Source organism: Meleagris gallopavo, chromosome 15 (genome assembly GCF_000146605.3).
Source record: "Meleagris gallopavo isolate NT-WF06-2002-E0010 breed Aviagen turkey brand Nicholas breeding stock chromosome 15, Turkey_5.1, whole genome shotgun sequence".
Classification (NCBI taxonomy): domain Eukaryota; kingdom Metazoa; phylum Chordata; class Aves; order Galliformes; family Phasianidae; genus Meleagris; species Meleagris gallopavo.
Genome location: NC_015025.2, coordinates 12,175,957 through 12,198,183, shown reverse-complemented (window position 1 = coordinate 12,198,183; position 22,227 = coordinate 12,175,957). Strand labels below are relative to the sequence as shown.

General features: G+C 47.0%; 1 protein-coding gene across 8 annotated transcripts in view; it reads right to left on the bottom strand.

Moving 5' to 3' along the window:
* Positions 1-21,382, bottom strand: part of COL23A1 (collagen type XXIII alpha 1 chain) — a 29,373-nt gene extending 7,991 nt beyond the window's left edge. Inside the window, exons 1-23 of one of the 8 annotated variants that reach the window (XM_019620463.2) lie at positions 21,329-21,382; positions 20,775-20,801; positions 15,019-15,054; positions 14,673-14,699; positions 14,241-14,267; positions 13,105-13,149; positions 12,454-12,516; positions 11,178-11,222; positions 10,629-10,706; positions 10,295-10,318; positions 9,655-9,708; positions 8,865-8,909; positions 8,286-8,375; positions 7,891-7,953; positions 7,161-7,202; positions 6,505-6,531; positions 5,927-5,998; positions 5,773-5,826; positions 5,382-5,408; positions 4,832-4,885; positions 4,169-4,255; positions 2,665-2,742; positions 301-348 (exon numbers count right to left, since the gene is read on the bottom strand). In XM_019620463.2, coding sequence (XP_019476008.1) covers positions 301-348; positions 2,665-2,742; positions 4,169-4,255; positions 4,832-4,885; positions 5,382-5,408; positions 5,773-5,826; positions 5,927-5,998; positions 6,505-6,531; positions 7,161-7,202; positions 7,891-7,953; positions 8,286-8,375; positions 8,865-8,909; positions 9,655-9,708; positions 10,295-10,318; positions 10,629-10,706; positions 11,178-11,222; positions 12,454-12,516; positions 13,105-13,149; positions 14,241-14,267; positions 14,673-14,699; positions 15,019-15,054; positions 20,775-20,801; positions 21,329-21,367 — 1,152 coding nt within the window. In that variant the 5' untranslated portion in view covers positions 21,368-21,382. The other 7 variants (XM_031555720.1, XM_031555719.1, XM_031555718.1 and 4 more) reach the window with 7 other exon arrangements.
* Positions 21,383-22,227: the final 845 nt, after the last annotated feature.

Genomic DNA, 22,227 nt, shown 5'->3' with positions numbered 1-22,227 from the left:
ATGTCCAAATGATTTGGCACCCAATTAAAAACTTACACGCTAAGGGCATGCTTATATCCTAACAGGGTTTGCAACCAGTTAGTAACGTGCTCGCTATTAATTGGTGGCTTTTTCAGCCTTAGCAAGGTTTTGGTGTGGCGTTCCTGGCAGCTGTGCAGAAAGCAGCGTGTGCTATGGGGAGCAGGGCACGGAGGCAGGCAGGGCACTGCTCTCACAAGGCACAGCACTGCTGGGCAGGCACACAGCCCACAGCACCTATGGGCTCCTCAGGGCCCACGCAAGGAGGTATTCGCATTACTCTCACTGTACCTTGTGCCAACATCCTGCTACTGGCAGTCCGTCTGGTCCCTGCAAAACAGAATAGATGGATTTCATTTCTGTTGATGGTAGTTTAAGCGTCAGAACCAAAAACCCAAAGCTCAGTCCTTAAACGATAAAAGCGTTAGCAGTGCGGTAAGAGACGAGGACCATGCACAACAAGTTACTGTATATGCACAAAGTAAATACACAGCCAATGTGATCTGTGCGTCAAGCACAACACGAAATCAAATACGCTCCAGGATCAAACAAAATAAAAGCTGACACTTCCTTGCAACAAAAGTGAACACACACAAAATCTGGAACCTCAATTAATTCAGAATCTGCGTTAAAAAGTAGTGTTTTTGCGATCAGACCTATTTGTGGAAAGCATGATGTGGAAATGTATCTTTTGTTCATACATGCTTCTTGAGTTGGGGTTAATATATTTTTTCACGATATTCTGTGTTCAATTTGATCCTGCAGTACTTAGTTTCTTTAAGAAATCTCGAGTTGCTGAACTGACTGAAATTGGATAGGTTGTGGGCTGTGTAAAGGGAGTGAAAAGACTTGTCTTTTTCTGATGGAGATGGATGGAGTATACAGAAATGAGAAAGCTGAAAGAGCTTACTTACCAGGAGGAAAACACTGACAAGGAAGGAGCCCTCAGAAGAGGAATGGACTTTTTATGACCAACTTTTCAAGCTACGTTAGCAGAAATAGCTGACTTCAGCTATTTCAGCCTTTTCTGATGCTGGATTTTTTAAGGCTCTTGGATCTCTGATTGCATGAATTGCTGCATGTAGAGCTACAGAGAGCACACATGCACCAACCCTTCCCTCAGATTGGAAGCCACGAAGACATGTTTGCAGTGGAGAAAACTGCTAGTGCAAACAGAGGTCAAAATGCATTTTTACATTTTTTACTGTAAATGTCAGTCATCACATTTTTTGTATTCTGTATTGATTTTATATGTAAAATAGCCTATGCCCAATAAAAGAGATGCAGTGATGTAAGGTTACCCTTTCCAGCTACTCCTAGTGTGACAGGTCCAGTTATTTTCAGACTTGCCTATAACATTACGGTAGTTGGAAGCACACACAGTTTTCTGCTGACAGCAAGCCAGCATTTTAGTCCTTGACATTTATTGGCCTGGTCAGGAGGTGAAGGGTAATGGGGACAACATGCAGAGCGGTTCTGGCACCTGGAGACATCCTGACCTGGTCTGTCAGAGCACATCCCAACACACCAATGGTCACAAGGCTGATTTCCCCAGGCTTTTTTTCCCTTCTGCACACTCAAAATACTCATTTTGGCCATCATCAAGCTCCACATGTTTCTACCATGCTTCACTTGAATGACTCCAGAACAACTGGTCAGCTCACAAGCCTCAGCTGAGGCTCACACCACAGAACTGAACAGAATCATCGAGAATCCAGTAGCCCCCCATGATTACAATGGGGGAAGGAGGAGGACAACCTCCCACGGCAGCGTGCAACAGCTAATGACAACTAATGACAAGTAACCCGTCATACACAGGCAGGAAAAAGCACATCTGCTGCATTAACTGGTCACTGTAATCAATTGTAGGGGAAATCCCCTTCTGCCCCTACTGTGCCTGCGATATAGCTTGACTTTGTGTATTCTGTACAGTTAGGATAGGACATGCTTAGCAAATATAACATCTCTGGGGAGTAAATACGAAGAGCTGAAGCAGGCCTGCTGCTAATAATTGGTTTCTTTGACACATATGAAAGCAATTTAACTTTCTGAAAGAGAACTCACTGCCCTTTTGTTTCTCTGAAGACAACTGCAAATCATCTAACATGCAGCATTTTCTATGGTTAAAAAAATGAAAATAAAACAATGATCTCTTTTAGCTAGTCACGCAAAACCCTCTGGATCAGCGAGCAGAGCTTGAACCTCTCTGCGTAATCAGAGGATTTCAACCTGAGCTCCACAGTGACGCAGCAAACGCCCTTTTAGTGCCCAAAGGGCCCACGACCTCCAGTCACAGCACCCAGGACTGTTCACTGGGGCAGCTCAACACCCAGCTGGTGCACAAGGGGAACAGAACTGGGCCACAGGTACCCAGAGAAACAAGAACTGAGTTTTAGGATCTGCTGCTGAAAAGAGTCGAACAGTCCCCTGTGTGATCTCCCATGGCCTACCCTCCTTATTTAAAGGCAATAGGAAAAAGGCACAACCCAGTGGTGTCCTTCTCTGAGTGTCAAAGTGAAGCATCTTGTTCCAGCTCTGCTGTTTTGCATTCCTTCTCTCCTTGGTGGGATTCGTGCCTTAGGAAGGGACTTGGCCACAGCAGGACACACACAAGCCATGCAAGAAAGGGAAGAGCAGGTACTGTACCAGCGGGCAGGGCACGCTCACCCCATCCAGGCCTGGCAGACCTGGATCCCCATTGCTGCCTGTAATACTACGATCTCCCTGTTTAAGAAAAAATAATAACTGCTTGTTGAGAATGATAAAGGACATGGGATTTACTTGAACAGGCATCAGTGCCTGAGCAGAAAGGAGAAAGAATGGGCTCAGAACTTTGCGCATCCATTTCTGATGACACAGCAAATTAACAGAGTTGTTTTATGATGGGGAGTTCACAGACACACAGAGACTGTCATCTGGGAAATATCTTCTGTGCTCAAAGCACAGATTCTCATTTGAAAAAGATGAGGGTTAAATCATCCAGCATGTTGAGAGAGGAAAGGTGATCCATCAAAACCAAAATATTTGTAGCTCACATTCAATCTCCAAGCAAAATAAAGCGCAATGAACGAAGGACATTTTTGCCGGTACAGTGGAGCTCCAGGACAGCTTTGATTGCTGTAGCTGTGCTGGCGAGGTGAGAAAGCCACGCATTTGGACAAGGAATGTGTTTTCGGAGAGTTAAAGCAGATAGCTGGCACTACTAGTTAAGTGCAGCTGAACTATGATGTAATAGTCACATTTGGGCAGTTTCAATAGTTGACACAAATTATTCTTTCATTCTAAAACCGCACAGCATTTTAAGGAATGGCTATCTCTGGTTTCAGTCATTAAACGAGCAGCAGTAAGTAAAAGGAGGTACATTTTACCAGGTCAAATAACCAGGGTGAATTTCTTGCCGAGCCATATAAAAGGTTTGAAACATCCTGGAGAATCCCACCTTCCTCAGACCTGAGCATCAAGACAGGTTTTCTGGAAAGGCTGTTCGTGTACATGAAGCACAACGGTGGCTCAGGATGTGTCTGAGAAAGGACAGATCTGAGCTGCTAGCTGCTATCTCATCCTGAGAAACACGGGAGGTCTCTGATCCCAGAAGCACTTTTTGGCAGCCTTGGGGCTCATACATCACACAGCCTTGGCTGTATTAACGTGCTATCAACACCAACCTACTTCCCCACGCGGGAGAGCTAGAGTCAGCATGGTCCCTGCTCAGTTTGGGGAGATGATGGGATAAAGAGCTGACCTGGCTTTCAAATCGCCTCCCATCCGCTGCACGGAGTTACTCCCCAATTGCAAATGTACTCAAAATCTAGGCAGGCAGCTTCACCAGGACACGCTATCTCCTGAAGAGCGTTACTGAAGCCCATTGTTCCTGACTGCAATAAGAAGATCCCTACACAAAGATTCTTTATTTTTACTGCTGTGGCTTGTTCCCATCTGGCCAGTGAGAAGCCCTTAAAGCGAGCACTGAACTTCCAGCAGTGCAGATAAAACAAACCATTAAGAAAAGTGAGAAAACAATAACCATCTGCTCTGATTTACTGCAAACTAAAGATCTACCAAATCCTCCCTCCCTTCCTTGGGCTGCAAAGCTGCATCCCCTTTCAGTCCTTCCAACACACACTTCAGATGAGCAAAGCAGAAGACGTACCACAGGGCAGGGTTGGTCCAGTCCGGGAGGGCCAGGTTCCCCCTTCTGCCCTTTGGCTCCTTTTCTCCCTGGTATCCCTCGCTCGCCCTGTTGCAAAAGGAAAATAGTATCAGGAACAGAGGGGTGGCTGGCAGGGGAAATGTGCCTTGTTTTTACTTTGCAGAGTTACTGCAGCGTCCCGAGTAGGGATGTTTGCACTGGTGCAACCTTAATCGGGCAATTAAATGACTGAAAGTCTTCAGTTAAAGCAGGATAGCAATAATTTAATAGGGTGGCTAAGTCACCAGTTACTGCTAGAGACTAGGTTGGTATCTGGCAGCAAGGAGTGTTGGGCAGCCCCTGCCAGCACTGCTGGAGCACCAGCTCCCAGCACGGCACCAGCCACCAGCCAGGCACCCTTTTATTTAAGGATTCCTGCAACAAAACTTGACTGGGACTCAGTTTCAAGGTCTATAAACCAAAACTACCAACCTGGAGCTGGCTAGACTGCTCCAGCTCCCCCCAATGTTTGCAGACTGCCAAGGAGGGAAGAAGCTTACAGCAGTGAACCACGAAACACTGGAGCTGGAGGGGAACCCATGCTGCAGGACATGAAAGAGCAGCCAGTCCTGCCCCAGCTTGCTCATCCCCGCCAGCACCCTTACAGCCATAACCCACACTCACCTTCTCCCCTCTTTCACTCTTCTCTCCCTTTTCTCCTCTGAGACCTGGGAAACCCTGTTATGGATTTTTTTTGGTGGGAAAAGAAAAGGGGTGTAAGCTTACTTTGTGCACATCCCAGTATCTCAAATCAACAGAAGCAACCAGCAAAGAATATGGCATTTTCTTCCTTTCTGTCTTTGTATCTCATAAATTTATTGGGAAAGCGAATGCTTTAACTATCCTGCTAATATTTCATCTATAAGAGATTTTGGGTTTCCTGAATCTGATACAAGTATTCTCAGCTGGGAGAGAAAGCCCCCACAGCACCTTCAGCTGAGCAGAGGTACCCTGTATGGTACGGTACTGCTGTGCAGTGGGAACAGCCATCCAACTGCTGCCTCGAGTTAAGCCTCTTCCTACTGACATCGTTCTATGGGTGCCCTAAGTAAGGGAGAACAGTTTATGCAGTGTTAGTTATGTATATTTGTGAGAACAGCAAGCAATCTTGATGGCCTTCACATGTGTGTGATTCACATTTCGACACATCACAATTAACTTTCTACATACTCACATCTAATCCCGGCTCTCCTGGCTTTCCCTGCAGTTGTAAAAACAAAAACAAGACACATTGGACTGATTTCAGTGCAGCAGGCAAAGATTTCCATTTGGTGACATACAAAGTTTGGTGGAGATGGTGAGGGTTGCACACCTGTCTGTGCACTCAGCATTGCCTGTCTGGGCACGACGTGCTCCCAGGTTGTTCAGGGAGCAACCAGTACCCCCAACTGCTGTCATTAAATGCTGACAGATGCTAGAAAACAGCAACTCATTGGAGCTGAGGTTCTGGAGACGAATGTTGGTAAAATGAGCAGCTTTGACCAGGAAAAAGCTTTGGCCACCAATAACCTAGCTTCTGTGGAGCTCCAGCAGGGAGAAGGAGATTTAACTACATCAATGATTACCTTTTCTCCTTTGGTACCAGGTAATCCAATGAGCCCTGGAGCACCAGGGAGACCCTTGAAGACAGTTAAAAGAAAGAAAAGAAAGCATTAGGAAAGTTGCTGTAAGGCTGGGCTCTGCCAACAGTCAGAAATGAGATGTGGGGAAACAACTCACAGCTGGGCCCGCGTCGCCGTGCTCCCCCTTCTCACCGCTGTCACCTTTTTCTCCCTTTGCACCATCCAAGCCCTGCAGAAATGAAACACTGGCATCAGCCAAGCAGCACGTGGGCCTTGGGAACAGCTTCAGGTGGGAAGTTGGTGCAAAAAAGCAGGACTGTGCTCTCAGGCAGAACAGTGCAAGCATAAAACCCGCTGCACCAACCCCAAACACAGCTGGGACACGGACACCTCCCAGCAGCTCACACCCTTGCTGCTGTTAATCTTTTCCTCTCGACCAGACCATACAAGAAATAGTTGAAAATAAAGGTTTCAGTGTGTGAGTTTGGAAACCCTGACTTCCATGTGCTGCAGGCTGACAGGACTCCATAGTGAATTTAAGATCATAAAACGTATTTGGAAGGAAGAATGGCTTATTTTCAAAAACATCAACTGCTGAACAACACAATCAAGGGATGTGTTGTCACAAACAGTGAACAAAAAAATCAGTCCCCAGAGCTGACAGTCCTTTGTGGTGCTGCAAATAACGCAGTGGCAGCCTGGAAACAGTGGGTGACATTTGATTTATTGACTTACTTTAGGCCCCTGGATTCCTGGAGGACCCTACAGGAAAGACAATGGTGCATTATAAAAGCAGAATTTAAAAACAAACCCCTACGTTTGCTTCCCAAACCGCTTCTTGCTAAAGTTACGGGCTGACAATAGCTAAATATTTCTTTTTCAAGACAGGTGGTAGTTTATTTGGTTCTCCTACGTCAAATCAGTGGGAAAGAACTGTAAAAGGCTGCGTTGCATAACACGCAACAATAAAATGCTGAAGAGTCAGCTCTGGAGGGAGAGCTGTGCAGCAGTGCAGAAACGCTGTGTGGTTGTGAAGCATTACCCTGCGTGGTCTCCCCGAGGTGCCCATAGACCAGTGAAGGTCTCCCAGCTTTCCTGACTCCCTTGGCAGCTCCTCGGCCTTTTGGAACACTGTAGGTACCAAACACCTCAGAAACCTGTACTGAAAATGACTGTGTGTATTCACATCACTGCCCACATCCTCTCCCGCTGCAATCAATGGCAAAAAAAAACTGACCCGGGCAAATCTGTGGGAATATCAACACCACCGTGGTGGGGAACCCAAATTGACAGCAGCCCAGATTAAACAGAACAAAACACCCTCTTTCCTTTCACTAATTGCATGGTAACTCCGCAGCTCTATTGTGCATGCCAGTGTCCCATCATCCTACCATGGGGCCGGGCAATCCGGGCGGTCCTGGCTCTGGGATGATCTGCATGAAGGAATTAAATGGCACATTAATGGGGCTGGGAACGGAGACACAGAGAAAGCAGGCAGCTCAGGAAAACCTCACACAGCCCACGACTGCTGTGGCCTGTCCTCTAATTTAATAGAGGTAATCCAGGTATCTGCTAACCAAAGAGGTGCCCATAGAATTTGTAGGTAAATGGATCTCAGTAAGCACACAAATCAGGTTGGCCTCAGAAATGAGAGGCGTGGGCCATGCTACTCAGTACATTTGCTAGTTGCAAAATAGATACAATGGAAAATGAGATCATTTTCCATATGGACACAAAGAAACTAGCCTTTTTGTTTCAAAAAAAAAATCAGAATTAGAGCTCATATGTCATTAATAAACACCTAAAAAAAAGTTTATGAATTTTGATACTAAGCACAAGGCGTGAAAAAAGAAAAAAACAGAAGCCCTATAAAACAGCACAAAGCACAGTATGTTTTTAAAGCAAAACAAAATAGCATTCAATATCTCAATTACCAAAGCAAAGTCTGAAGTACCTATACAGTGCCTGATCATTTCCCTCATCTTCCCTAATACACAAACCCCATTTAGAGGCATCCCGAAGTTCTCATGGAGAAGGCTGTCCTGTGCTCTGCACTGATGCACACAGCAACTTCCCCTGCCCTTGCCTCATGGAAGAGGCTGTGTGGTGTCAGCGCCTTACGTGGTTGTTCTGCAAACACGGTGATCCAGTGTCTCCTTTGTCTCCTTTTGGCCCATCTGCTCCCTAAAAGATACGATATGGATTTTGCACTCAAGTGCCGCATCTCCCAAGAAGAACAAGAGAAAAATGCATTTATCTTCCCCTAAACGCCATCCTCCCTCACTCCAGCAATAGCTGCAGAACTATTTGAGAAAAGGAGGTTTTCCCCAGGCTGGAGCATGCATTTCATTTATTCTGAAATAAGCCACTATCAGCACTGTTAGTTAGAAACACTCCAACTCCCCACTTCCTCCAGCTGAAGCAGTGTAGTGTGGACAAGCCCCTGCCCAGCTCAACAAAACCCAACCACGCTCCAAGACTTGCAGGAATCAATGCACTGCAGCACACAGACATACCGGTGGACCTGATAAGCCCATTTCTCCTGTCTCTCCTTTCGGTCCTGTGATTCCTGCACTGCCTTGGTCACCCTTAGCTCCTTTGGGACCCTAGAATTTTACAGAACACAGATACGGGTGTTGAACAGAACCAACCAAATCAACAAACAACCAACCTATTTCTGTCTTTCTGCTGTTTTGCTTCCCCCCCCCCCTCTCCATTGCAGCGCCAACTCGTGAAAACATGTTTTAATGTTAAAACTCACACATACTGATTTTGCAGACACAGCAGAATTTTGCTTGGCCACAGCAAAGAATGCAGCAATTAGTTTTTGGAAGGTTTACGTCAGAATTTGAGAGTCTCACAACTTGTAAAAGTAGTCCATTTAACTCAGCAGATGTGGACAAGAGCAACATCTGCGTGCTCAGAGCTGAGTGTTTAACTCAGGGAGGTGCAGCATCATAGGACAAGGGGCTTTAGGGGCAGGCTGATGTTGGCTTTCACAGGGGCAGCCACCACAGACACGCAGGTCACTTCTCTCTAACTCAGCTCCTGAGCCTCTCCTGCACCATTCCACCCATTCCAACCATGCTGTGTACCTTTTCTCCATCCAGTCCAGGTGGACCTGGTAGGCCCAGCTCCCCCTGAAGCAACACAAAGAAAGCAGAGACAACAGTAAATTAAATCAGTAAATAATCCCAGGAAGAAATTTTGCAAGGAAAGAAGTTACTCATTTATGGTGGCTATAGGCTAAGCAGCAGTGAGGATGACACCCAGATCTGATGGGCTTCATCAGCCCAGCACAACCTGGGCTGAGGTTGGGCAGCACCAAAATCCTGTCCTGTCCCATGTGCTGACACACACTGGTAAACAACTTAAGCTTTCTTTTAAAGAAAACTATAGCTGACAGTAAGTTACTGGTGATCAATTATGAACAAGGGCAGTGGCAGTGCTGCAGGGACACAGTAACAGTGTGCAGGCACTGCCCCAGCATGTGGTGTGGGGCAGGAGGTGGGGCTCATACTGCAACCTATGACACTCCCAAACCCAACTCAAGCATTTTCCCCCATTTTCTTCTCTCTCCTGCCCCATGCAAAGGAGCAGACCAACCAGGATTTCAGCCCTCAGGTGTAGGGCAGAGAGGGATTCCTTCCTGGGACACGTGCCTCTGTAGAAGGCCAAAGACCAAGGAAAGGAGAGCCCCTTTTGGCTGCTGTATGAAAACTTGCTTTTTCAGCTAGAGGAAGCATTAGGGAACATTTCCTTCACCATACAAGCCCCAAGCCCTGTCTTATTTTAGCAGACATTTGCCCAGTCTTATGACATGAGAGCCACTAATAAACACCCAGCTCTGTCAGCAGCACAGCCTGCAGTGGTGGTCAGCCTTACCTTGGGGCCTGGAGCGCCCTGTGGGCCCGGTGGCCCTGGCGGACCTGGTGAGCCCTAAAAAACAGCCAACAGAAGAGGCATGAGCACAACTGCTTCACCTTCCACAGAGCACACGGTGTGCTCAGTGCCAGCACAAACACACCCGTGAGCTCAGCCCCTGGCACTGAGGGTGTTGGTGGAAGGGAACACACGCCCCGAGCCATGCAGCAGGCCCACATTTGATTGTATGGTTTGCATTCTGCTGGGTACAGAGAGCACAGAACACTTTACGTTATGATGTGCAAGTCATCTCAAACAGCAAACTCACGGCCTCCCAGCTGAAAAACAACCCTGTATCACACCTTTTGCCCTTCAAACATTACCACGTTAATCACACTGGAAGCTGCGTAAAGCAATCACTTCTCCAAGCTCTCTTCCCACATATGGTAAGCGTGCAAACAGACAAGCAGAACGCCTATGGCCGAGCAGCGTGGTGTCTCTCAGCCATGTCCACATGCACACACAGGGACGTCCTGCAGATGGACCCTGCTGCATCTGCTGGGGCCGCCCCATGAGCTCCATCCACAGCCTCCACTCACGGAGCTGCATGCCGTGCTCCTGTCAGAGCAACCCATGCAGACATCTGGCAAACGGTAATTACCACCACTTTGTGTATCCCTGCAGCCTGTTATAAAACAATTAGGATGGTTCTTAAATGTGTCTGTAATTACGTATTTGTTCTGTTCGCCTTCTTTTATCCTAACACAAGCAGCAGGGAGAGGCCTGGCAGGCACTGGGGCAGGCTAGCACCCAGGCACTGCACCCCATCCTCCCACTGCCTTCAAGGACACCCAAACAAGAGACAATTTGCAGTGAAAGCCACACACAGGGTGGAATAAACCCTGCCCTCTGGGCTGGCTCTGTGCTAAGACCTCAGGAAGTAGAAGTAGCATAAGACTTCAGCCCCTCCCTGCCACCCCCAGGAACCAGCTCACCTTGAGTGCATCCAGGATGCGGCCGTCGTAGTCGATCACCACCGTGTCACCCTGTTCCCCTTTCAGGCCAGGGGGACCCTGCAACCGAGGACAAACCTGTTTAGTTTTTGCAGCACCTGAGAAGCAGGCTGTGTGACAGCAGGGACCCAGCAACCCAGAGTCTGGGGGGGATTACCAAGGCACCAATGTAATGAGTTCCTAGATAGACAGTTGTCATCCATCCAAACCTCAAAAGCTTCCAAATGTACGTAACTGAGGGGTGCATCAAAATCATTACTTGAGTAATCCTATTCACAGCTTCTTACAACAAAGAAAAAATGATGACAGGATGGCCACGCTGATAAGAATAATCAGATTTTACTGCATTTCCCAGTGCGGTCTCCACGGGCAGTATTTGGTATTGTTTTAATATGCACCATCTGTATTTCCTAACACGGAACTGATCCTTACACTATTTGACAACACGCTAAACAGGAGGAGGTGGCGTGGGGAAGCTCGGAGCATGGTGAACACACCAAACACTACTAGGAAAATCCTGAACATCCATACCCGGGGTCCGATGGAGCCGACTCCTCCCTTCTCACCAGGTTCACCCTGAAAATGCAGATCATATTTTGTGTTTCAGAAACACCAAGGAAAATATGGAATATTTATCCTACAACTAGCTAAATGGCATGAGATGCCAGCATGCATTTTAGATTCAAAGCAAAGTATGGTGCCAACAAGGAACTGCTGCACCCAGCAAAACAACCCCCCCCAAAAACACAACAAAACAAACAAAAAGCCCAACAGATCTGACTTCAGAGCAAATGTATTTTGCACAGAATGATGCTGGAGGAGCTAGCTGGCAGCAGGAAGACATCCATCTCATGGTATCACAAGCGCTGCCTGCTGCTCCCGCCATGCCAAGCTCTGGCTCCTTGTGCTGCAGCTTCTCTGCTTGCTTTAGGCTGAATATTGCATGTGGAAAGTCTCAGCCAACATGTTTAAACCATTTCTGAGGGCGATTTTAAGGAAGAAGTCTGTGCAAATTACTTTTTATTATTATTTCTTAAATTGTGAGTTTTGAATGGCTTTAATATTCCCACTGCAGTGACCTGGAGTTCAGCTCAGGATTCAGAACTGCCCCTTCTGCCATACCCGTGGAAGTCTATTAATGAGTCATACTAAAGCCCTTGACATAGTAACAAATAATAAATATACAAACACAAGAAGTCTTCGTAGTAAAATTTCAATTCAGCAGACCCTAGGTGGAACAAATAAGCACTGCTACCATATTTTTAAAACAAAAAACGTGAGAGGGTCATCCAAGCCCACACTTCTGCATCCTACATAGTCTAGGAAGGAGTCACGGCTGCTCAATACAGAAAGACCAAGGATAGATCAGACTAAATAAGAAGCAGCTGAGGAGGAATAGCGGCTCATGAATGCTGTCCATGTTATATCATCACCACTTAACATATCAAGACTGTCTTACTACATCTCTTTGCAGTTCTGAAGATAAGTAGAACAGTAAGGCACATAAGCGCTCTCCACTTTGAAGTGACACCACAACAATCAATGCGTGAAGGTCAAAACGTGATCAGAGATTTACCTATCTGGGGAAAAAAGAGGCAATTCAACGAAAAACATTAAAGGAGATGATTTTTGGAAACTCTTACATTCATCTCCAGCTTTCATTAAGCTGCCAGAAATGGGTAAAATACTTCTCAAAATCTCCTGTTTCTTTCATATTTGGCACTTTATTTAGACACTAAAGGCTTATGACACCAACTCAGCCAAAATGCAGTGCAGCACAGTGCCTCCCCAACAGGCCGGCACTCACCTTGGGTCCTGGCGCGCCGTCCGTGCCATTCTCTCCCTTCAGACCTGTGCTTCCCTTTTCTCCCTGAAAGCAAGATCATTTAGATGAATGCTATATGGTTAGGATGCAGAATAGATTTTTCCAGGTTATAGTTTTCTTGCTTTATTGTTACTTTTATGAGTGCAAGTGAAGAAAGCTCTGTTTTTAGCCTAAAATGTATCACGTTGCCTACGTGCAAAATGGGGAACATTCAGGATTAAGGGAAGCTTTACAGGCTTAGCAGTTTGGCTGTGGGTTGTGTGTTCATCTGCAATGTTGGCTCCACAACCGCAGTCCAAAGGCTCCCAACTGAGAGCCCACTGGGTACAATGCCCCATCCCAAAGCCCAGGCCATTGCCAGCAACGCTGTTTGAATTATTTCTGCAAGTAGAGGCTCTCCACGGCAATTCTCTGCAACAGCCAACAAGTTGTAAACTCAAGGCTTTCTGGGCAGGGTGACCAAGGCAGAGGGATGAGTTACACACCTTTCTCTGTTTTTTGTTCTTTTCCCATATTCAGGCAGAATTGTATTTCTCAGCATGTCCCAACCACGCCGCAGTGCCAACAAGCAAGCCAGAGAGCAACAGGTGCTGCCAAGCACACACATTAGATAGACATAGAGAAGACACTCACCTTAAAGCCTGGAAGTCCTGGTTCCCCTGGGATGCCATCATCACCCTGGTGAAACAAAACATATCAAGTGAAACACAAAGAGCCTGTACACATGTGCCATCTGGGTTCAACTCTTCATTCATCCTCATTGACCTGAGCACAGATCTGAGCCCCACTCGGGTTTGCAGGAAGCCAGGAAAAGCCTGCAGCATGGCCTTCTGCTCCTATCCAGCTCTGTGTCAGCCTCTCTGTTCACAGGTATGGGGCATAGCCACAGAGCTATGTATTTGACCCACAAAGGGTACTGGGGAGCCTTGTTAATTTCCTACAGGCCTCCTGCAAACTATCGCTCATTCTCATGGACTTCACTGTGACCACTAGCACCAGGAGAAGATTTTCTGGGGCTCATGTGTCATGCTTTGTTCTTTTCCTGAAGTAATACTGCCTTGTAGATTCTTAAGAGGTTAATTTTGCTGGGCAGTTACCAGAACTTTACACAAATTGTCATCTGAAAAATGCACATGGCCATGTCTGTTTTGGGGCAAAACAACCAGAGGGAACGGCTGGGCCCTGTCAGCACTTTGGTTTTGGATGAAGGTAGTGATTTATTCACTTCTTGACAGGGCCAACAACAGAAAACTTGGACACGTGCATCTCCCAGTCTTTGACACCCAACCCAAACAGAGCATCTGTCCTTCTGAGTGTGGGAAATTCCTCTCCTACCCCTGAGAATTGACCACACTGAGACTGTGTGTGGCCATGCCTTTCCCTGGGCTCTCCCAGGAAAAGAGCCCACCACAGGGCCTTTTGGGAGATAACATCCTCCGAACGCTTCTCAGTCAAGCTCGAATTATTTGAGCAAAAGGACTCAGACCTACTGCTTTGTTTTGGCATTCAGTATTTCATTCTTTTTGTCTACGGGGCAGATGTGATTGCAGCTTCTGGCCTGTTTGCTGTAATGAAAGCCATGCTCTTACATGGCAGCATCTGCGCTTTGGGGTTGTGCAGTCGCAGCTCTTCATGGAGCACACTGGAGGGACCCTGGGGAACAGCACTGGGGTGCTACATGCAGCCAGCACTGCAGCTTCTCCATCACCCTCTGGAAGCGGTTTCCCTAGTCTAGCACTCAGCAAAGTAAAGCAAAATCACTGTTTTACCTTCTTTCCTTGCATGCCGGGCTCGCCCTTCAAAAGCAATAAACACAGAGGAGAAAGAATAGGAAAAAAGAAAATAAGGCCAATTGCACCAATACTCAAAATTCACTGTCAAGTTCAAATAATTTGTTGCTTGTGTTGGTCAACTCTATCCCCTTAAAACGGAAGAAAGCACGTTCCTACAGCATGCTGACTTCTACCTCCCACAGCTCCTATCCCACCCCATTTCAAGGTTTTACCAGGGGCAGGGGCTGTGCTTTTTGTGTAGGTTGCACACTCAGACAACTTCAAGTCAATGGTTAATTCAGTAGTGCAGAAATTCAGTATGTGATCAATATAGATGAGAACAATTCCACCGTGAAATATGCATGTTCATTTCTACTCCTCCTCTACAGAAATATGTCAAGAATTCTTGTTAAAATGCTTATCACTCACCTTTGGCCCCAGGGGTCCCCTGGCACCCTATGGAATGAAAAATCAGTTTGTTATACTTATTTGACAATAGAGCAAAACAGAATACAGACATGTCCAGGAATATTTTCATCCCCATGAAAAAAATGATGCAGATGCCAGCTTTTCATCCTCCCTTATAAATAGAACCATGCTCCCAGCAACAACTAGTAAATAGATATACATATATATTATTACTTATGCATTCTATGCATTATAATTTTTGGCATCAATACACAAAGAAATGAAAGCACCCAGTGCAGAGCAAGCAGCACATGAAGCAAGGGATGTCCTGGGCAGCGCAATAGGAACACCTTTGTGCAATACTAACCACAAGGCCGTCGTCCCCTGGCTCGCCTTTAAGACCCTACAAAAAAAAAAAACAGAAACAAAAGAAACAACACCTGGAAGTATCTGTCATTCATTCCTCATTCTCAACACTCAGTGATCAGGCCATCCAACAGCACTGTGTTTCAGCTTATTTCTTTAATAAAAGTATTGCCAGTGATCTGGGGATTTGCCACAGGTCTTCTGATGCCTACATATCACTGAGGAGATCCCTTTTGGGCTCTCTGCATTACAGCTGGTGGCCATAAAAACATGCTCCGGGTCCAGGTCTTTGCTCCAGAGCTGAAGATGGAAACCTCCCTCTGCTTCCTCACCCCAAGACCCAAAGCTCTGCAATGCAAGCAGCCACCAGCACTGGGGACACAGCATTTGGGATGGGGAAGGGGATGCCCTTAATTCTCCCTCGCTGGGCCGGGGACAACACAGTATGTGCCCACTGCACATCTCTGGTCCTTACAGGGGGGCCTTGAGGTCCTCTTGGGCCATCCTTTCCTGTGTCACCAGGAGGCCCCCGGGCACCTGGGGGTCCTGGCGGACCAGGGGGGCCAGTGGCTCCATCTCGACCTTGATCGCCCTGGAAGAAGTTCACACAGACATGGTGAGATGAAGCAGCGTGGGCAAGCACAGCAGCTTGGTATTGACCAGAGGTTGCCCACAACACATGCATTGCATCCCCAGGCCATGGGCAACTTGATCTCTACCATGTTAGAATGAGGGTAGTATGGTTGGGTTGTGGTTGGACTCTATGATCTTTGAAGTCTTTTCCAACCTGAGCGATTCTATGATTCTATGATCCCGGGGGGGTTAATTGCAGCAGCCAATTGGGAAGGCTTGGAGCAAGCTCAGAGCTGCTCCAAGACCTTTGAGTCTAGTTCCTCAAATGGGATTTTGCTCAATGCCTTCCAACACTTGATTTCATCTCATTAAGCCTTTCCCCAGTGACCATCTACATAGAATCCACCAATTCAACATACCCAGAAACAAATGAAACCCAACAACATGCTGGCGTGGAGCATGCACACAAGTCCAGACCTTAGCAGACCACACCAAAAAAAATTCCCCCCAAAGCAGTTCTTAATAGTAGACTTTAAATACAGCCAAAGTCCTATATTAACATCCAGCTCAGCTGACATCCTACTGGGATGCAAGGGAAGAAAGCAGCCACTGCCTCTCCTTGTGATTGCAAAGGTTCAGTACATGCTGTGCGAGGGGAGCACTGCAACCCGCCGCCGGCCACCGCGGTTCCAACATGTGGCTACACAATGGAAATCCTCATGGAAAGGCTGTGCCATAAATCTTTTAGCAACATCTGGATGGGTTACCAGCGAGGCACTAACAGGACTGTATTTAATGTGGTCCACCCTCAAATCACGGGCAAGTGTGGGATTTTCAGAAGTCCTTAAGAGACTCAGCAGCACAAACCCCGCTGCCTTTCAACGAGATCTGCGCTCCTAAATCACTCGCATGATTTTTAAAGATCCTATCTGCTAATCCTGAACGCTGCATCAAATTACGACAAGAGTCTCCCACTGAATTTTGCCTAATTAAAAAGTCACATTTAGAGCATGGGGATTTAGACAATTGCATTTTAGTGCATTCTACTTTGATACCAGCACTGTCCATACACCCTACGAACGTTTATAGGACTTGCTGCATGATCTCCGCTTCCCATGAAGGACCAAATGCCGAAACACCATCACTTTTATGTTTCCTTGCTTCGTCAAAACTCCCCCTGAATTCTAACAGGGCTCATCCTGGCTGCTCCCTGCAGGCACCTCTAAGTGCCCCATGGCAGTGACAATTCCAAACAGCACCAGTGCGCCATCGGCCAGAACGGGGGAACAAAAGCAGCTCAAACAAACACAGCAAACCAGAGGCAGCAGATTTGATACGTCTACCTTGAGCACCCGGCGGCTAAAGACCAGCTGATCGTTAGCCAGAAATCCGTGATTGAGGCGAGGGAAAACCATCTAGCAAAGTGCAGGGGAAGGAGGAAGAGGAAAGAGCAAGAATTTAGGATGCAAGCACAGCACAGAGCAAGTTTGAAAGGCCATAAAATGCATAACAACTTCTCTTCAATGATTAATTGATATAAGAGGGGTAGGTCTAGACAGACAACCGGTGGCTTTAACATTCTGGGTGCACTGGAGGCTCAGTAAGTAGACACAGCAAAACAAATCTCCTTTCATGAGCTTACTGCACAATAGGACATTCAGGGCTGCTGGGTATGGATGATTCTCTACTGCAGGACCTTTCTTCGGAATGCAGAGCATTTTCCAGTAAAAACCACATGGGATATATCCCAGCATTTCTCCCGAGACCAAATGTTGTCTTTTTTTTCGGGCTAAAATGAATACTGATATATTTACCAGCCTGCAAAACACTGATAAATCTCTGATTTACATGATGCAAAAACAGTGTATTCAGATCATGTCAGTAGTCATTGCTATTGTCTTTCAGCCTTCCCACTTATCTAGAGAGAAGCAGTAGGTTTCCTTTCTCAAGCTGTTTTTGCTTGCTCCCTTTTCCACCATCCAGCCCGGGGTCCATCCATCAGAAGACTGCAAGAGGAGAGACCGAGGGATGAAGCATGTCCTCCAGGAAGGAGGATTTTCACTTTGCAGAGAGAGGCTTTAGCTCAGCCCTCACTCAAATACAGCCATTCTGGAAAGAAATAATGTCCAAATCCTAAAGGGTGAAACTGAAATGAAACACATCCACGTTAATGGTGTCACAGAGCCCTTGCACATTTTATTATAAATGATCCCTGCTAAGGATGGTGATTGCCCCATCCAATGCAGAGATGTCATCTCTGGCTCAGCAAACATCTGGACTACAGAGAGGCGGGTGCCAGGGGAGCACACAGGAAGCCAGAGCTGCCCCACACTGCACTGGCCCTGAGGCATTTGGGCTGTTGGATCTGACCCTGTGCAGCAATGTGGGCTCAGAGAAAAGAAACCATGAACACTGACATTTGTCAGCTTCAGAGTGTGTGATTTAGCTATTTCAACATCATGATTCAAAATAAGTCAATACTATAAAGATCTGTACATTTCCACAATGACTGTCACGGTGAGCCCCGCAGGACACTCCACTCAGCCCTGCTGAGCTCTTAACCTGCAATTTGAGCTCAGCAAGCATCTTTCTTTTTGCATAAAGAGAGAAAAAGGCCCTTTTCACTTGCTGAGTCCACAGCTGTTCAGCTGCACCAGGCTTAACTCTGCAACAGCTCAGAAGCTGATGCTGCTGGGACAGTCCCTAGCCATTAAGCAGGAGAGCACCTCATGGGCTACGGAGCACGGGATCTTTTCTCTGCAACAGGAGGCAGAGGCACTGGGAAACAAAGCCAGAGAGCCAACAGCCTCAGGTCACCCTTGCCAGGCACCTGGACACCGGATAAAACCTGGTGATGCCGCACTGCCGTTGTCCCCAAGCTGCCTCATCTCAGCAATAAAATGCCTGAGACATTTTGGCAAGGCTCACAATCCTTCCTCTTCCTTCATCTGACCTCCTCCAGTGACTCCCACATGTGGTGCCTGTCAGATACTTGGGATTCTTTAAGACACATGAGGACAAGCTGGTGTTGAAGCCCCTCTCCTCCCCTCGAGAGCCAATCTGGCACCACTGCCACATGCACAACCCAGATGTGCAAAGTTCATCAAATCCCATCATTTGTCCAAACATCTGCATTGTCAGTGAGAACAGGATCAACTAAGCCAGGGTAATAAATCCAGAGCGGCCAGCCTGTAGGGAGCTGGCCTGGATTTTGAAGCTGTTTAGAGGTGTAAGGAAGTGTTTAAGAGAGAAACCAGCATGAATCGCAGGGCACAGAGGTCCCAGCCCTGACAGCATCCTGCTTTGGCTCCTTCTTTCCTCGCCAAAACAGAGAGGACGTGCTCTTACTTTTTCCCCATCCCAGGGGCATTGCACCAGTGCTGGGTATGTTTGTTCCGCGCCTGGCTAGACACAGCCCCACAGTGCCCTTTGCAGGCCCTCAAATGCTCAGTTTTGCCATTGGGTTTTGCCTGGGACAGCCCAACAGGAACTGCTGCCTCCAAAAATCACCCCCCAGTATCCACACGAGCCACACTCATGTGTGTGATAACCACATATCCATGCTGCTGGCAGGTATTAATCAGGGACAGATATAACAGCAGACACCAACACGTCCAGTAGCTGTTCCCCAATATCCTCATCTCACCTCCATCGCATGTAGTCCCTCCAAAACCAACCCAAGTGCTATTTTCTTTTAATCTGTCATTCCTGGTGATAACATAATTGTGTTCAGTGACACACACTCTCCCAACCCCACCTCCCATAGACACATTTGTGAGCACACAGTGCTGGATACAGCCAGAGTTATTTATCTTCCTGTTGATGTGATGACTTGCTGTGACATCTTTCAAAATCAGCTCAACAAAGCTACCACCAAAACTCGAGGAAGAAGATAGATTAAACTACGAAATAAAAAATAATCTGGGCCAGATGGTATCAATGAGTTTCATATCCAACCCAGTCCTGAAAGCTGGAGATAGAACAGCAGTGATTTTCACAGCCAGGCACTGGTTGGTAGATCTACTTGGTCCAGCCTTTTTCTTATTCTTGTGTAAAAGGATGTGAATATGTATGTATATAATATATATATATATAAATAAAAACAAAATGACACGAGAGTAAAATAAAATCTGAACAAAGCTCAACCATGGGAAAATAAGCACATAATTATTGGTAGATTAAAACATTAGACAAACACTGCTGTGGAAGCTGGTGCTCATGTCTGCAAGTCCAGCTGAGGCCTCTGCCCACTGCTTTGCAGCAAGAAGGGGGCTACAGGCAGCACTCAGGCCCCCTACTTACCTGGCAGCATGAGACCTGGAGCTCCAAAGCCTGGTGAGCACCTCCAGCACCAAGCAAACCACCGACCCCACACGTACCCTCTCCCACAGAAGTAACCTACAGCCCCAGCCGGGGAGCAAAGAGTCACAGCCACGTGCAGCTGAATCGTCTCCCAAAGCCTTTTCTGAGGGTGGGCGGGCACTCAGAACAAGTCTGAGTCCTTACGCTGAGCCCCTCCACAGCTGTGCAGAAATAAATCTGGCTGGGGAATTTTAGGGGCTCTTGAAGCCCAACAATGACACTTCCAGACACACCCATGGAGCTGCTTTGGGAAAAAATGACACCAAAAAGCACTTAACAGCCTCGAGCAGAAAAAGGAAAAATAGGGCTGAGACATCTCTGGCCAACATTAATCACTGCCCTCTGCAGAAAACTCCATCTATGTTATAGACAGAACAATTTCCCCCTCACCTTTTAACAGCCTTCATTCTCAACCACAGGCAGCCTAGGCATTGCCTGCACATCACCCTCTTCCCAGCAAGAGAGAACAAATCTCCACCCCACCCAACACAGCACCTTGCCTTGGGAGCTGTGACTTCCACCATGTACTGGTTCTTTGATGCCAACAGACAAGGAGCACAGCTTTGAGAAGAGAACAGAGCCCATCTCTGACATGGAAAGAAGGAATGAAGGAGAGGAAAGCACGTGAAACTCTTAACGAGGCCCATGAAGATCTTCAGCTCCTTTCCCCATTCTCATGATTAGACAGAAACAACGTGAAGAGCTCCAATGGCAAAACAAAGCATTTCCAGAACCGCCGCATGGACAAAGTTGCACGCTTTGCACAGTGACCAAAAGCCAACCAGAGTTGGGAGTGAAACAACACACTGTGTCACTACTCACCCTCGGGCCGATGTCCCCTGCTTCACCCTGTGCGTCAGGAGGAACAGCAAAGGTCAGCTGTTAGAGGTCAGATTTCAAACGCGAGGAACCGAGCGCGGGGTCGGCTGGAAGAGGGAACAGCACACAGGGGAAGTGGGAACGGTCCTATTGCTTATTCAAAACCAGGGAGAAGAAGTCTTGGAGACAACACAATAGGGAATGGTTCTGCCCTGGCAGGCGATGAAACATAATAAATCTGAAATAACGGACTGTTTCCAACTTTAAGGCTCCCCTAGCAAATACTTATGTCCTACATATGCATGGACTAACATCACTTTCTGTACAGTAATGACATTCCCTGGCTGCTCGAATTTCACAGGAGGATGTCATGCAAACAGAGAGATTGGGCCTGCAGCCTTTCAGCTCCTGTGCTGACACAGCTCTATGGCTGAACCAAACTAAGTGGCAATGCCATGCTATATGGGATGAATATGGGCAAAGTGAACAAAAAGAATCACAGCAAAACAAGGACATGCAGCTGTTTTTGATTAACTGCATGCTAATATAGTCTTTACCTTTTCCCCTTTTGGTCCTGGAGGTCCCTGGAAAAACATAAGGACAACAATTCAGAAACAGTGGAATCAATGCATACATTCTTACCCCAACATCAAAACCAAGCTGATTGCTTTCACCAGTTCACAAATCTGAGGCACATAACTATTACTTTAAGCAGTTTGTTGCTGCTCACAAACAGCACACTACTGGGAAGCAGCAAGGAGGTCGTGCCTGCTATGCAGGGGCACAGGATGGAGAAGGGCCGGGCAGAGCAGGCAGCATGACAGCCACTCAGAGGCAGATGATGCTGAATAGATACAAGACATTTCTCGAAGTATTAAATCACTTCTAGAAAAACACATGCTCAGCATATCATTACAACAATTATACATCTGTTTGAAATAACCAAGGAGGATGGGCTGCTTTCTTTGGCCTATTTGCTGAAGACATAAGTCAAATTCCTTCTAAACAGCTTTCTGTAAGACAGACAGGCAGAGACACACTACAGCCCCAAAGAGAAGCCGCAGAGCTTTGATGTGCTGTTCTACATCCTTCAAGCACAAGACCATCGAGCATCATTTGTTCAGTCCAGCACACGGCGTGGAAGCAGCGCGGCACAGAAGGAGGCAGGAGGTCAGTGGCGATGCTGGAGCATCTGCAGCCTTGTTCTGCATCCCTCCTGCTGGTAGCTTGGCTCTGAGCAAACCTGCTGGCCGCTCTTATGGAAGAGATCGTGAGCAGTCTGGTTTGAGCTTGGCCATTCGTAAGTTTGCTTTTTCATTCAGGCTCTCCCTGCTGCTCATCCAGAGATCTCCCTCCTTCCCTTCAGCCACTCACATCCCCATTGGTGAAGGAGTGCAGTGCTGAGGTTTGCATCACTCTTTTAATTATGGGGTTTTGCTAATTCAAAGACAATATA